This window comes from Suricata suricatta, chromosome 4 (assembly GCF_006229205.1).
Source record: "Suricata suricatta isolate VVHF042 chromosome 4, meerkat_22Aug2017_6uvM2_HiC, whole genome shotgun sequence".
Lineage (NCBI taxonomy): Eukaryota > Metazoa > Chordata > Mammalia > Carnivora > Herpestidae > Suricata > Suricata suricatta.
Genome location: NC_043703.1, coordinates 11359981 through 11376595, shown reverse-complemented (window position 1 = coordinate 11376595; position 16615 = coordinate 11359981). Strand labels below are relative to the sequence as shown.

At 38.2% G+C, this 16615-nt stretch overlaps 1 protein-coding gene across 1 annotated transcript in view; it reads left to right on the top strand.

The window, feature by feature from the left end:
* Positions 1–16615, top strand: part of TM9SF2 (transmembrane 9 superfamily member 2) — a 63105-nt gene that overhangs the window by 1062 nt on the left and 45428 nt on the right. The window contains exons 2-3 of the mRNA XM_029938442.1: positions 9517–9537; positions 13726–13793. Coding sequence (XP_029794302.1) covers positions 9517–9537; positions 13726–13793 — 89 coding nt within the window. The remainder of the gene's footprint in view (positions 1–9516; positions 9538–13725; positions 13794–16615) is intronic.

Here is a 16615-nt window from a genome sequence, read left to right as displayed (position 1 = left end):
TCTGTAAATTTAAATTTAACAGCAATCCTATATTGTATTCCTAGTGCTGTAGAGACCAAAAAAAAAAAAAAATGCATCCCTGTCTTCTAGGGACCTCAAAGTAAAAGGCATAAGCTTATGAACAGATTATTGAAATCTGATATGCTACAAAAGATGTGGGTCCAAAGTGCTTTAAAACACAAAATGACAAAACATCTGTGGATTGGAGTCTTTAGGGAAGGCTACTGAGCGGAAGCGACATTTGAGATGAACTTCAGAAAATGAATATGACTGAGATTTACAGTTGGTCTGCTACTTAGATGATTTTTGTTTTCGCAGTAGGGCCTTCTTTAAGCAGCTACTTTTAAGTTAACTTTTGATTAATTTTAGGGAGTCCTTTGGGATTTTTAATTTTCAAAGCATAGGGCTAAAACAGACAAGGCAAATCTTTTTTTTTTTTTTTTTCCTGAAGTGTTTAGATTTCATCTTTGTTGCCAGCTGCTCTCACATCTTGGTCAAAGGAAACTGTTCTTAGGAGAGCAGAAAGATGTACCTTTAGCACTTTTTCCCTACAATACGACTAACTGGGATGGAGAATTTGAAGTAAACTTCAAGTAAAATTCAAAATGCATCTTCTTGTTGCCTCTCAAAGGAGAAAAACAGTAAATAATTCAAATTTTCATTACCTCACTCAAGGTCTTAACAGTTTTTTTTTCTCATCTAGTCCATACTTAAGAAGGACAGTCATGTATACACTGTTTAGAAAAGCTGAAGGGAATTTTGGGGGATGTCAGGGGGAGAGTGCAAGTGGGGGAGGAGCAGAGAGAGGGGACAGAGGTCCAAAACAGAGCTCTGTGCTGACAGGCTGACAGCAGGGAGCCTGACGCAGGGCTCCAACTCAGGAACCGGGAGATCCTGATCTGAGCCCCCCAGGTGTCCTGGGAATTATTTTTAAAATAAATAATGAAAAGATGTTATGGATGGGAAAAAATTATTTTCGGAAGATGCTGTTAGAATAGGGAGTCAGGAGTTAGATGAATTGGGTAGGACACCAACTGATACTGTTCCCATTAATATTTTCCATCTGTAGAATAGGCGTAATCTTTTTTAAATTTATGTTTTATTTTATTTTTGAGAGAGAGAGACTGTGAGCAGGGGAGGGTCAGAGAGAGGTAGACACAGAATCTGAAGCAGGCTCCAGGCTTTGAACTAGCTGTCAGCACAGAGCCCAATGCGGGGCTCGAACCCACAAAACTATGAGATCATGACCTGAGCCGAAGCTGGACGCTTAACTGACTGAGCCACCCAGGCGCCCCAGAGTAGGCATAATTTTAATTGGTTATTATATGTTCTCCATGAAAGGTATTTTGCATGTGTTAGAGAAAAAGCCCAATATTTATTTGTTGTGATATTATAAAATGTTTATAAATATAGAGATGGAACAATTATGTCTTTAGCATGTGTCATTTTTGTGGTGTAGTCATTACATGTATCATGTCCTGCGTTTAGCTTACTATGTACATTATTGAGAGACATTCAAAAGAATCCTGAGGATTTGGTCATTTTCTTCTCTCAAAATCATTTTATGTTCAGTTTCGTGACAGAGAAATAGATGTCCAGTGAACCTAAAATTCCATTTGTGGTGCCCTAACTTCTGATTTATCTTTATAAGCCATCGTAAATACTGTGACTATGTTCTGTGGGTTCCTTTTTTTTCCCCAAAACTTACTATCATTACATGTATGTACATTTGAATATCAACATAGTGCCTATTCTGACGGGTTTTATTGACCATATAGTATTTTATTCTATTACTCTGCTGTGGTTTGCTTAACCGTTTCTTGCCTGTAGGGCATTGACATTGGTCCCAACTTTTTTCTTTACAAATAACTTTGCTAGAGTATATGTAGCAGGAATTACTTGCATATTACCAAAAATGAAATTACCAGGTCAAAGGCAAGAAGCAATTTTATAGCTCTGTTTAATATTGCCACATTTCTTTCAAAAAAGGTAGGTTTGATTTACATGCCTTTAGCTAAATGATTCCCTTTGTCTCCACAATATTTTACCATTTTTATTTATCATTTTATTAACTACATGATGGTACCAAAAACATTTTTTTTAACGTTTATTTATTTGAGAGAGAGTGTGTGCAAGCAGGGTAGGGGTAGAGAGGGAGAATCCCAAGGAGGCTCCGTGCTGTCAGCTCAGAGCCTGACTCAGGGCTTGATCCCACAAACCCTGAGATATGACCTGGGTTGATTGAGTTGGATTCTCAACTGACTTTGTCACCCAGGTGCCCTGGTACCACAAGTATTTTTATTTTTTAATTTTTTTTAGCGTTTATTTATTTTTGAGAGACAGAGACAGAGTGTGAGAGGAGGAGAGGCAGAGAGAGGGAGACACAGAATTCAAAGCAGGCTGGGAACTCAGAGCCTGACACGGTGGGGGGGGGCGGGGGGGGGGAGGGGGGCGGCCTCGAACCCATGAACCACGAGATCATGATCTGAGCTGAAGTTGAAGCTCAACCGAGCCACCCAGGTGCTCTGGTACCAAGAACATTTTTTTGGAATTTTTAAAAAATACTTATTTTTGAGAGAGAGAGAGAGAGACAGTGTAAGCAGGGAAGGGGCAGAGAGAGAGGGATACAAAATCCAAAAGAGGCTCCAGGCTCTGAGCTGTCAGCACAGAGCCTGAAGCTTGGCTGGAGCACACAAACTGTGAGATCTTGACCTGAGCTGAACACTTGATTGACTGAACCACCCTGGTGCCCCGCCCCCCCAAAACATTTTTAATGCTGTATTGCTTTCATTGCTATTCAGGTTTCTCTCTCTCTCTTTTTTTTCCTCTATTTGTCTTTAGTTGTTAGCTTTTGAAACCATAGTAATAAAGGCTTAAACAGTGGTATTCTCTTTCTCCAGAATCCATTTTCCTTTCTTAACACTAAGGGATGGTGTGTTGACTACCATAAATAGAATAAAGCTCTGATCAGAAGTTCATAGATCTTCACAGAGTACAGTGTTAGTTCTACGTTGCAAAGGTTTGAATCATCTCCAATTAGCTGCTGCATCCTGTTTAGTTTTAGATTGAGTCTTCAGTGTGCTGAGTGGCTTTCTGGTGGCTAATAGCTGTTACTGAGCAGTTCGCTGGTGCTTCATTTAACTTTCAATTAATTGACTTGTCAACATGAAATCAGACTGAACAACTAAACTCTCCAAAACCTCTGCCCCCCCCTTTTTTTTTTTTTTTTTTTACTGTTTATGGATTGTGTTCTTTAGATGAAAGGTTAAGATTTTCTTTCCTGGTCCCATAAGGAAAAATCACCAAATATACCCCATCGTGTGTGTTTTAAAAAAAAAAAATGTTCCAGTGAATTAGTTTAACAACTTTTTGATAAAAATGAAACAATCGGAATCACACGTTTTTAAAATTGAAGAATAGTTGACACGCGAGGTTATGTTAGTCTCACGAGGTTACGTTAGTCTTGGGTGTGCAGCATAGTAATTAGATAAGCCTACAACTCTTACCAGACTGCACCATCACAGCACCACTGACCGCTCTCTGTGCTTTGCCTTTCATTCCTGTGACTTCCTCATTACACCTCTTTCCGGAACCTGGAGGCCCGCACCTTACACTCCATCCGTTTTGCCCAATGCCACATCCCTTTCCTCTCTGGCAACCACCAATTTGTTCTTTGTATTTATGGACGTTTTTGCTTTTTTTGTTGTTTATTCCTTCGTTTTAGTTTTTAGATTCCACACATGAGTAAAATCATACAGTATTTGCTTTCCCCCTTCTCTGAGGAAATATATCCATAAATACATTGCCAAGAGTGATATCAAAGAGATTGCTGCCTATGCTTTCTTCTAGGAGTTTTATGGTTTTAGGTTTTACATTTAGGTCTTTGATCTGTTTTGAGTTTCTTCTTGTGTATGGTGTAAGAGAGTGGTCCAGTTTTCTAACCACCATTTATTGAAGAGACTTCCTTTTCCCCGTTGTAAATTCTTGCCTCCTGTTTTGTAAATTAACCATGTAAGCATTGGCTTATTTCTGGTACTCTATCCTGTGGTATTGATCTGTATGTCTGGTTTTGTGCCAGGATCATACTGTTTTGATTACTGTAGCTTTGTAGTATATTTTGAAATCTGGGGTTGTGTTGCCTCCAGCTCTGTACTTTTCCAGATTGCTTTGGCTATTCAGAGACTTTTGTGGTGCTGTATGAATTTTAGGTTTAATTGTTCTAGTTCTGTGAAAAATACTTTCATACTTTGACAGGGATTATGGCTATCTGTAGATTGCTTTAGGTAGTATGGACATTTTTTTTACTGTTTATTTTTGAGAGGGTGCAGGCGGGGGAGGGGCAGACAAAGGACAGAGGATCCCAAGTGGGCTCTGCATCAACAGCACTGAGCCCGTTGTGGGGCTTCAACTCAGAAACCACGAGATCATGACCTGAGCCGAAGTCAGATGCTCAACTGACTGAGCCACCTACGAGCCTCGAGGTCGTATGGACATTTAACAGTATTCTTCCTGTCCAGGAGCATGATGTATCTTTCCATTTGTTTGTGTCATCTTTAGTTTCTTTCAGCAGTGTTGTATGGTTTTCAGAGTACAGGGTTTTTTACCTCCTTGGTTAAGTTTGTTTCTAAGTATTTTACTCTTTTTGGTGTAATTGAAAACATCATTGCTTTCTTAATTTTTCTTTCTAGTACTTTGTTATTAGCGAATAGGAACACAATATATGTACAGATTACTGTATATTTGTTTTATGTCCTGCAAATTTACTGAATTCATTTATTATTTCTAATAGTTTTTTGGTAGAGTCCTTAAGGTTTTCTGTATAGTATCATGCTATCTGTCACAGTGACAGTTGTACCAGAGTTGTACTTTTTTCTTTTTTCAGAATTGTACTTTTTAAAAATGTTTATTTACTTTTGAAAGAGACAGAGTGTGGACTGGTGAGGGGCAGAGAGAGGGAGACACAGAGTCTGAAGCAGGCTCCAGGCTCTGAGCTGTCAGCACAGAACCAGATATGGGGCTTGAACTCATGAACCACGAAATCATGACTTGAGCTAAAGTCGGACTCCTAACCTACTGAGCCACTTAAGTGTCCCCAGAGTCATACTTTTCTTGGTAGTTATTATTAGAAATTTTTATTAATTGTCTGTTATTTTGGGAGCGGTTGCCTATAAATATGGAATAAGTAAAATTTAAGAGAACAGTTCTAAATGTTGCTTTGAACAGATATGATGTATATTTATTTGTTTTAATTTGACTGTAGATATAGTTTGAAGATTTTGAAATGTCTAAAAAAATATGATTGGGGCACCTGGGTGCCTCAGTGGGTTAAGCATCCAACTTCAGCTCAGGTCATGATCTTACAGTTCATGGGTTCGAGTCCTGCATCAGGCTCTGTGCTGACAGCTCAGAGCCTGGAGCCTATTTCTGATTCTGTGTCTCCCTCTCTCTCTGACTGTACCCTACTCCTGCTCTGTCTCTCTCTCTTTCCCTCTCAAAAATAAATAAATGTTTAAAAAAATAAATTTTAAAAATATGATTATAACACAAACTTACTGTTAAAACTGATATATATTTACTCTTGGTATTTAGTTTCATGTTATCAGAGTTTTCTTTGGAATAAGAGATTGACTCTTAGCTTCTGGAAACTAATCAGTGTATGTGCATTACTGATATTATTTTATATATGAAATTTGGTATTGGAATGACTTTGACTATGATAAATTCACATTCTAACAATTGTTTTTCCTTTCTGTGAAAAAGTACATGGAGCTTAGTTAGAAATTTTGCTTGCTTTCAGAAATTAAATTTTTGAGTAAAATCATTTTAAAACTGTGATTGTTTTGTGGCACTGTGATTGTTGGGTTGCTCAGTCAATGAAGCACCTGGCTCAGGATTTTGGCTCAGATCATGATCTCCCAGTTTGTGAGTTCAAGCCCCACATTGGACTCTGCACTGACACCGCAGACCCTGCTTGGGACTGACTCTCCCTCTCCCTCTTTCCCTCTCTCTCCCTGCCTCTGTCCCTCTCCTCCTCTTTCCTTCTCCCCCCCTCTCCCTCTCAACATAAATAAATACGCTTTAAAAAAAAACTGTGATTGTTCATTATAGTGGATTTGGGAGCTAGAATTAGGAAAGCAAGTGAGGTCAATATGGGTAAAATACTGCCTTGCTGTTGGCTCTCCCCAAAGGGAAGCCATTCCAGAGGGATATATTTGAACACGTGAAACAAAGCCATCGACATGTGCTTTATACCCCACACCCTCACATACTCCAGAAACACACAAATTCTAGAGACTGGTCTGTCCTCTGCGGATCCTAGAGTCCAGTTCTTGAATCCCTATTTCCTATTCTTCCTCACACTTAAAAAAAAAAAAACGTTTTAAAATGTTTTATTTATTTTGACGGAGAGAGAGGGGGAGACACAGAATCTGAAGATGGGCTCCAGGCTCTGAGCTAGCTGTCAGCACAGAGCCTGATGCAGGGCTCGAACCCACGAACTGTGAGATCATGACCTGAGCTGAAGTCGGATGCTTAATGGATTGAGCTACCCAGGCGCCTCGCTCACACTTTTTTTAAAATCAGTATTCTTTTAGAAAGTGTTAAGAGTTCATTGTAGCTACTTTAAATGTGCTCTACAAAGTCTTTCTTTGTTACCATTAAAATTAAGTATTGATGAAAGCCTTTGGAGGAAACTTTTGAACCATTTTTTCTTTGTTCTTATTCTCAACTTTAGAACCTACTTATTGCTATGCTAATAGCAACAGTAAAGACTACAATTTGTGTACTTTGTGTGTGTCTTAATCCTCTGAACAACCCTGTGATTTGTAAATGGGGAAACTGAAGCTGGATAAAATGTAGCAACCCTCTCAAGTGTGTATACCTAGCAAGTGGTGAAGCGAAGGTGCAACTCCTAGAGTGTGATTTGGACTGTGATTTTGATGTTGGGGCACTGCTGTAACTTCCACACTGAGGACTTGCCGCCTCTCCTGCCTAGCTCTGGAGATCCCTGGCTTCCCCAATTAATGCAGTTTTAACCTATGTAACCAATTTTTTAGTAGTCAGATTTTGTATTCTTTTCTTTGATACAGTCTAAAATTGAAATTTTATTCTTCAGTGAGGTAGGGATAAAAGGAAGAACCGTACTGTCTTAGGATATCAGCTTATGGGCATTGCTGGGCAGATAACTCAGAGTTCATGAGCATCCTTTTGAATTCCCGCATTTCTACTGGGATCGTTTTATTACATCTCAGTTAAGTTTCCCTGTGGAAGTTTTCCCCACTGTGGACATCCCAATATTAAGCAGTTGAAATGTCCATAGTTTTCCTCTTCTGTGGCTGTGCCTTGATATCTCAAACCCTCTAATGATTATTCAGTTGCTTTGATTCTTATTCAGAGTCATATTTCTTCTCTGTATATTTCTTTGTGCCTTGAAAACCAGTCATAGGTGTGGGTGAGGATAGATGTGATGGCAGAGAAGGTGGATTAAGAGCAAAACAAAGGAACAAGGAAATGGTGCACGTGGATTAAAGCAGTAAGACAAAGTATAGTTGTGACCAGAGCTGGGATCACATGTAGGATGGGCAGATCAGGACCAGAAATCAAATTGTACATTTGGGGAGGAGGATTTAGAAGGGAGACCATAGCACTCTAAATTAAATAAACTGTTTACATAAAAAATTTCTTAGGGTAGGATTGCTTTAGGATTTATATGTAACTTTTAAAAATGTTTAATGTCACAACTTTTCATGCTTATAATAACTCTGTTTGGGACATTTAAAAAGTGGGAATGTCAAGTAAGTAACCTTTAAAACACTTTCTAATCATGTCAGTGATATTTTGGAATGGGCTGTCTCCATTTAAGTCAGATTTCCAGGAGATGGACTTAATTAACTTTTGGATGAGAAATAAAGATGTTTAGAGTGGAAAGTGACCATAAAATTAATCACATATTATCATTTTATAGCACATTGCTGTTTTAATCATAAAAAACTAAATCCCTTGGAGATTCAGTAACTATATCCAAGAATTTATACATAATGTTGTCACTTTTTTCTTTTACTTTCTTGAATGTATGTCCTATCTCTCCATCTGGATTAGAAATTCTTTAAGGCAAGTGTTCATGTCTTTTGTATTATATCATTCACAATGTCTAGTATTGTGGGCATTAAATAAATGTGTTAAGTGAATGACTTTCTCATGGTTGCTCAGGATTTTTTGTTCTTGTGCATTTCAAATTCTGTTTCCTCCTATTTAATACTTATTTTGAAGTCTTTTTCTCTAGAACAGCGTTCCACACTAAATTTTAATCTTTTATCTTTATTATTGCTTTGATTTGACTTCTGTCACTGAAGTCTACTCTCAACTTTTCAACTTATAAAGTCTTTTCTTTTACCAACTTTTAATTGTGACACTTTCCAAAATTAAAAAAAATTCATGGGATAGTATAACAATGACCTGTATATCCATCTAGACCTCTGGAGCCAACAATTGTTTATATTTTTCCTATTTGTTTTATCTGTGTATTTATGTTTTTTAGGGATAAATGTCAAGATGTCTATAGCATACTTTTGCCTTTTGTCAAACCACATAAACTCACTTTCTTTCCCAATTTTTAACATTTTCTCTACTGCCATATTATAAGGATTTCATTCTTAAGATATTTTTATTTATTTAAACATTTTTTTTAAGATTTATTTATTTTTGAAAGACAGAAAGAGACAGAGCTGTCAGCACAGAGCCTGTCACGGGGCTTGAACCCACGAACTGTGAGATCATGACCTGGCCCGAAGTTGGATGCTCAACCAACTGAGCCACCCAGGCATCCCTTTTAAGAAAGATATGAAAGTAGGGTGAGGTCCTGAGAAAAGCAGCTGGCATGATCAAGGAGATAATTCAAAAGATTAAGACCTTTCTGTTTTGAAAGATTAATACCCAGGGGAGATAGGGAAAAAGTCAGAAACTGAAAATAGAGGTTTCCTTCAGTGTGTAATTCTGTAGCTAAAAGGTATGTCATGAAGCTTCAGAGTGAACATCATAGGCTAAGCAAAAATTCTTGTCTCATCCATTAAGTAGAGACAGAAGAAACTTTTACCCTAGATTTATATGCCCTTGGACAGGACCCTGAAATTTTTCACACAGCAATAGCCCTGTGCCCTATTTTGGGTTCTCTAAGAAGTTAATTTATGGAATACAGAAAAATAGCTAGAAAGCAGAGCTCAGGAATGGTCCAGTCCAGTTTGCAGACTGCTTTTATAGGGCCCTTGAGCTAAGACTTGTATTTATATTTTAAGTGATTGGAAAAAATTGGGAAGAATAACGTTTAGTGATGAATGGAAATTACACGACAATCGAATTTCGGTGCCTATAAATAAAGTTTTATTTGGCTACAGCTGTACTCACTCACCTGTGTACCATCTATGTTGGCTGCTTTCGTGCTGCACGGCAGAGACCGTGAACTTGAGAGCCTAAAGTGATGACTCTCTGGCGCTTTACGAAGTTCGCCGATCTCTGGGATAGACTAACAGCTTTATTTTCCAGGTAAAGAAAAGATTGTAGTGAATAGAGTAAAAAATAATAAGTATATGAAAAGAATATAGAAATGGTACTAAGCAGCATTTCTTTTCTGTTACTGTGCTTTCTAGGACAGAAGCCATTAGCCTCCTGTGACTTTTTAAATATAATTAAAATTAAAACAATTCAGTTCTTTAACTCTCTTAACCACATTTTAAGTGACAGATGGCCGAGTGTGTAGTTGACAGTGCAGATGAGAATATTTCCATCCTGGGGGCACCTGGGCGGCTCCGTCGGTTAAGCATCCCACTCTTGATTTTGGCCCTGGTCACGATCTCGTGGCAGTAAGGTGGAGCCCTGAGTAGTGCTCTGTGCTCACAGTGTGGAGCCTGCTTAGGGCTTCCTCTCTCCCCCCTCTCTCTGCCCCCTCCCCTGCTCTCTCTCAAAATAAATAAAAACTTAAAATTAGAAAAATTAACATTAAAAAAAAAGAATATTTCCATCCTTGCTTAAAGTCCTGTTGGGCATTGCTGCATAATAGTAAATACATAGTACTTTGTACCAAGCACTGCTCTGGAATCTTCTTATTTGTTTTATTTTTTTCTTAATGTTTTTATTTATTTTTGAGAGAGAGAGAGAGAGAGAACAGGGGAGAGTCAGAAAGAGAGGGAGTCACAGAATCTGAAGACAGCCTCCAGGCTCTGAGCTAGCTGTCAGCACAGAGCCTGACATGGGGCTCGAACCCACAAACCGTGAGATTATGACCTGAGCTGAAGTTGGACCCTTAACCGACTGAGCCACCCAAGCACCCCTGGAATCTTCCTAAAACAGCTTGAAGCAGGAGTTATTATTACTTCCATTCTACAAATGAGAAAATTGAGTGAAGTGAAGAAACTTACCCACGATCACACAGCTAGTCAATGTCATTTTCATGATTTAAACTCAGGCAGCACAGCTTCAGAGTCCCTGCTCTCGATCACTTGGTACTGAACAAAGTCCAAAGTAAGGAACGGGCTTAATTGTGGCACAAGGGATTCACCTTCTACAGATTTTGAAACTCAAAACCTAGAAAGTTCTATAGAATATAATAGCTGTGTTTCTTCCTAAAAGAAATCTAGAAATGTGAACTGGATTAGCTTTTTAGGGATCTTTCAGTCTTCATTAAGATACATTAAATAGAGTGGATTCTGAAATATCTTCATAGCAGTGTTGACCTCTTATAATTAGTGAAAATAATCTTGGCAGAGTAAGCCATCACCTGGGAATTTTGCCTTCACAACAGTTACATATATTTCTGTTAATTATTCAAGCATTCTGTAATGCTTAAATGTCTTGTCCCATTATCTTTTTAGCCAAAATTTAGACTAATGATAAAGATGTTTTAGGCAAGGACACACAGTTAAATTTTTTGTGTATGCTTGAGACAGTGTTGCCATTGAATAATTTCATTTGCTTATATGATGCTGTTTTCACTACTATTTACAAAGTATATAGTTTTTAATGTTTTTTCTTTCTTTCATTATATATCAAGAATATCAGGTTAGCATTTATGTTCGCAGATGAGCAATGTAGTTTAGGCATTCCCTATTCTGGATATTATTAGATTTATTTGCTTTTATTCACTTAATGAATATGTAGCACTTTATGTTTCAGGCAGTGTTTTTAAGTACTTTATACATGTTAACTCATTCCTCATACCTCTATGAGGTAAATACTGTTTCCCCATTTTGCAGATAAGAAAACTGAGGTGTTAAATAACTTGACCAAATACTAAGTGCTGAGATTTGAATCCAGGCAGACTGGCCCTAGAGTCTGTACCCTTTGCTTTTCCAGTGGTAGTGTAGTATTACTTTGTACAAACTAAAATTTAGTTTGTACATCAGACATTTTGTCTCACTTTTGGGATATTAGCAAGTGTAGGAGACTGCTTAGCAGTACCAGTGAACAAGATCAGAATGACAAATATGGCTTTGTGCCATTCCAGGTAGCCCCATGATTAGAGTCCAGAGGCAGCCATGGTAGTCAAACCTATTAAAATACTTGTCCAAGATAAACAGCTCCTATGTAAATGTTTTTGGTTAGCACATAAAGTACTTCAGGGCATAAATTACTTACTGGCATTCTGTCATGAATGAATTCCATTGAGCCCCTATGAGAATGGATATGTATTATGGGTCCTGCAGATCTTTGAATATATCTTGGAGACATTTGGGGAGCTTCAGTAGGAAGTATGGCTTGGGCAAAAGTCATGAACAGACACTTTTCCAAAGAAAACATCTAGATGGCTAACAGACACATGAAAAGATGCCCAATATCACTCATCAGGGAAATAGAAATCAAAACCACAATGAGATACCACCTTACACCTGTCAGAATGGCTAAAATTAACAACTCAGGAAACAACAGATTGGTGAGGATGTGCAGAAAGGGGAACCTTTTTGTACTACTTGTGGGAGTGCAAACTGGTGCAGCCACTCTGGAAAACAGTGTGGAGATTCATCAACCCAACAGCTGCACTATTAAATATTTATCCAGAGGATACAAAAATGCTGTTTCAAAGGGGCACATGCACTCCAGTGTTTATAGCAGCACTATCGACAATAGCCAAAGTATGGAAGGAACCCGAATGTCCATCAACTGATGAATGGATAAAGACCATGTGGGGCACCTGGGAGGCTCAGTTTGTTAAATGTCTGACTTTGGCTCAGGTCAGGATCTCATGGTTTGGGAGTTCAAGCCCCACTTCGGGCTCTGCTGTCAGTGCTGAGCCCACTTTATATCCCCTGTCTGTCTCTCTCTCTCTGTCTTTCTCTCTCACAAAAATAAACAAACATTAAAATATATATATATATATATATATATATATATACACACATACACACATACACACACACAATGGAATATTAATTAGTGATCAAAAAGGATGACATCTTTAACATTTGTAATAACATGGATAGAGCTAGAAAGTATTATGCTAAGCAAAATAAGTCAGTTGGAGAAAGATAAGTATCATATGATTTCACTGGTGGAATTTAAGAAACAAAACAGGTGAACATAGGGGAAGGGAAGGGAAAATAAGATAAAAACAAAGAGAAAGGCAAACCAGAAGAGACTCTTTTTTTAAATAATTTTTTTAAAGTTTATTTTATTTTGAGAGAGAGAGCGAGTGAGAGCACAACAGGGGCAGAGAGAGAGAGGAAGATAGTCCCAAGCAGGCTTCACACTGTCAACGTGGAGCCTGTTGTGGGGCTCAAACTCACCAGCCATGAGATCCTGACCTGAGTCTGAACTGAAACCAGGAGTCGGACACTTAACTAACTGAGCCACCAGGTGTCCCCAAAAGAAACTCTTAAATACGGAGAATAAACTGTGGGTTGCTGGAGGGATGATGGGAGGGGGATGGGCTAAATGCGTGACAGGCATAAAGGAGGAAATGTGTTGGGATGAGCACTGCGTGTTGTGTGTAGTGATGAATCACTAAATTCTACTCCTGAAACCATTATTACATTATATGTTAACTGATTTGGATTGAAATAAAATGTAAAAAATAAATTAAAAAAAAAAAGCTGAACTATAAAAAAAAAAAAAGGAAGTACAGCTTTAAATTCGCCTCTATTTCCTAGGAAGGTGATATAACTTTTCTCCTCTTGCCCCATCGTGGAACTTGATTTGGTCTTTGTGAATTTCTTCACTGTTACTACCTTTGTAGTTGAGCATTCTCCAGTGGAATCAGAGAGGTCCTCCAAAGTTAGATCATCTTTCCATTGTCTGTCTGCTGTCTGCTTAAGAGCAGTAATTGTATTTCTAGTATAGTTGATCTGGAAATTTCTTCTCACTTGGAAGCATTTCTTCACTGCTGTGAGAATGTTTAAGAAAAAGGTGTTAAAAATAAAAATTATTTTTGTACTGTAGAATGAAATAATTGAATTTGAAAAATAGACTTTTAAGAACAGCATCTATATTGATATGATTTAAATATTTTAATTTTTTAGAAATTTTATAACTTAAAAAGCATTTAGAAATTATTGGAGACATTTGCAACTGAAAATATTTTGTTGTAATTTAGTTGCATAAAAGCCCACTCAGTGAATGGATTTATAAGAGAAATGTTTAAATATCATACAATTTTACATATCAAACATGTCAAATTACTTTTCAGTTCTAGGCATGATCTCCAATTGTTTATATTCTAATTCTGTGTTTCCTCATTTTCAGGCTGAAATAGAACTATTCGTGAACAGACTTGATTCGGTGGAATCTGTTCTTCCTTACGAATACACGGCGTAAGTTTTTTAGCTTGATTTTTATATAAAATTGTATGTAACTCGGAATGCCTGGTTAGCTCAGTCAGTTGAGTGTCCATTGAGTGTCCAGCTCTTGATTTCTGCTTAGGTCATGATCTCGGGGTCATGGAATCGAGCTCCACATTGAGCATGGATCCTGCATGGGTCCTGCTTAAGATTCTCTCTCTAAAATAAAAAAATAAAATAAAGTTGTATATGACTTTTCAGAATTTTGTACTTTTAGAATTTTATTTTCTCCACAGTTATGGATAAATTTATATGTACTTTAAAAATGTATAGGGCCTAAAAATATTTTTCTTGTTTTTTAAATTTTTTTTTTATTTTTGAGAGACAGAGAGAGAGCGTGAGCAGGGGAGGGTCAGAGAGAGGGAGACACAGAATCCGAAGCAGGCTCCAGGCTCTGAGCTAGCTGTCAGCACCGAGCCTGACGTGGGGCTCAAACCCATGAACTGTGAGACCATGACCTGAGCCGAAGCCGGATGCTTAACTGACTGAGCCACCCAGGCACCCCTAAAAATATTTTTTAAAGGGTATTTTTTATTTCCAAGGTAGGGTTAAAAGGTGAAAAGTGATCTTCTCAATAGAAGCACCAACTAAAACAATGGATTCCTTTTTTATCTGAGTGGACAAAAAGCCATTATGTTTTCTTTAAATTTTATAGTCATGGGGCGCCTGGGTGGCTCAGTCGTTAAAGTATCCAACTCTTTTTTTTTTTTTAATGTTTGTTTATTTTTGAGAGAGAGAGAGCAAGCAAGTGCATGAGTCGGGGAGAGGGGCAGAGAGAGAGAGGGAGACACAGAATCAGAAACAGGTTCCAGGCTCTGCACTGTCAGCACAGAGGTTGACACAAGGCACAAACTCACTAATGTGAGTTGAAGTCTGATGCTGAGCCACTGAGGCGCACCATAAGTCACCAACTCTTGATTTCGGCTCAGGTCATGATCTTATGGTCGTGAGATTGAGCCCTGAGTTGGGCTTCGTTCTGATAGGGCCTCCTTGGGATTCTCTCTCTTCCTTTCTCTCTTTGCCACCTCCCTCCCACAATAAATAAACTTAAAAAATAGACTTTTTCATTATAAAAAATCCACAAAATTTTAAGTTTATGTATTTATTTCGAAAGAGTGCATGTGTGTGCTGCATGAGCAAGTAGGAGGAGCAGAGAGAGAGAAAGAGAGAGAATCCCAGAGCCCAACAGGGGCTCAATGCCACCAACGGTGAGAGAGAGAGAGAGAGAGAGAGAGAGAGAGAGAATCCCAGAGCCCAACAGGGGCTCAATGCCACCAACGGTGAGATCCTGACCCAAGCAGAAATCAAGAGTCGGAAGCTTAACTGACTGAGCCACCCAGGCACCCCAAACCCCCACACAATTTTAGAAACAAAATTCTTTTTTTTTTAATTTTTTAAATGTTTATTTTGGAGAGGGAGACACAGAGTGCAAGCAGAAGAGAGGCAGAGAGAGAGGAAGGCAGAGTCAGAAGCAGGCTCCAGGCCCTGTCAGCACAGAGCTCGTTGTGGGGCTCCAGCTCACCAATGGTGAGGTCATGACCTGCTCAACCAAACCACCCAGGTGCCTCTAAACAAAATTCTTATGCCCCTTATAGTCAGTCCCCAGAAATAATTGCTTTGTTTTCTGCTCCTCCACATTTTTTCTCTGCATATTCTAATGTACCTAACCATGTCTATACATTTTTGTTTTAAACAAAATTTGTACCTTGTTTTTCTCACCAAATCTATTACAGGCATCTTTTCTGTTAATACACAGACAGCTATAGCTACCCCAGTCTTTTTCGTCATTGTTTATGGTTTTTTTTTTTTCAAGTAAGCTCTCACCTATTGTGGGACATGAACTCATGACCCTGAGATCAAGAGTTGCATGCTCTACCAATTGAGCCAGCCAGGCACTCATTTATTATTTCTTTGTAGAGATTATATCGAGTTGTGTATGATTTGTTTCACTAATTCTCTGTTTATGAACATTTTTTATTATTTTTTTAATTTTTTTTTTTTTAAATTTTGAGAGAGAGACAGCATGAGCAGGGGAGGGTCAGAGAGAGAGGGAGACACAGAATCTGAAGTCAGCCTCCAGGCTCTGAGCTAGCTGTCAGCATAGAGCCCGATGCTGGGCTTGAACCCACGAACCATGAGATCATGGCCTGAACTGAAGCCGGACACTTAACTGACTGAGCCACCCTGGTGCCCCTAACATTTTATTATTTTAACTTTTTTGATATTACAAAAAATTCTACATGTATGTATTATGTTTATTCTTTTATCACTGTATACCATATTGAGTATAAAACAGTTGCTAAATTGTAGCTGGCTTCTAAATTTTTATGGTATCTAAGAGTTTTAAAAGAAAATCTGTGCTTACTATAGAAAAAAGCACACAGCAAAAAGTGAGACTATCTTATTAGAATCCAGACGCCTAACTATGTATAAGAAGAAAGTACACCGTTCGTAAATGGATGGACTATTATTTATGTAACTATTGGAGACTAAATGCTCTTTTTAGTTTTTGTTTCTTTTGTTTTGTTAAATAAACAAACATATCTCCTGGAATCTTTGTGGGATGTGTCTGGGGAAATTTAATGGATCTCTTACATCACTACATGGAAAGTCTTCATTTGAGGACTCTCCAGGTCCAGTTTTGTGTTTGTGTGTTTTTAAGATTTTATTTTTAATCTCTACACCCAACGTGGGGCTCGAACTCATAATGCCATGATCAATACTTGCATGCCCCACCAACTGAGCCAGCCAGGTGCCCCTACCCAGCCCATTTTTTAATCACCCAAGATTATCTT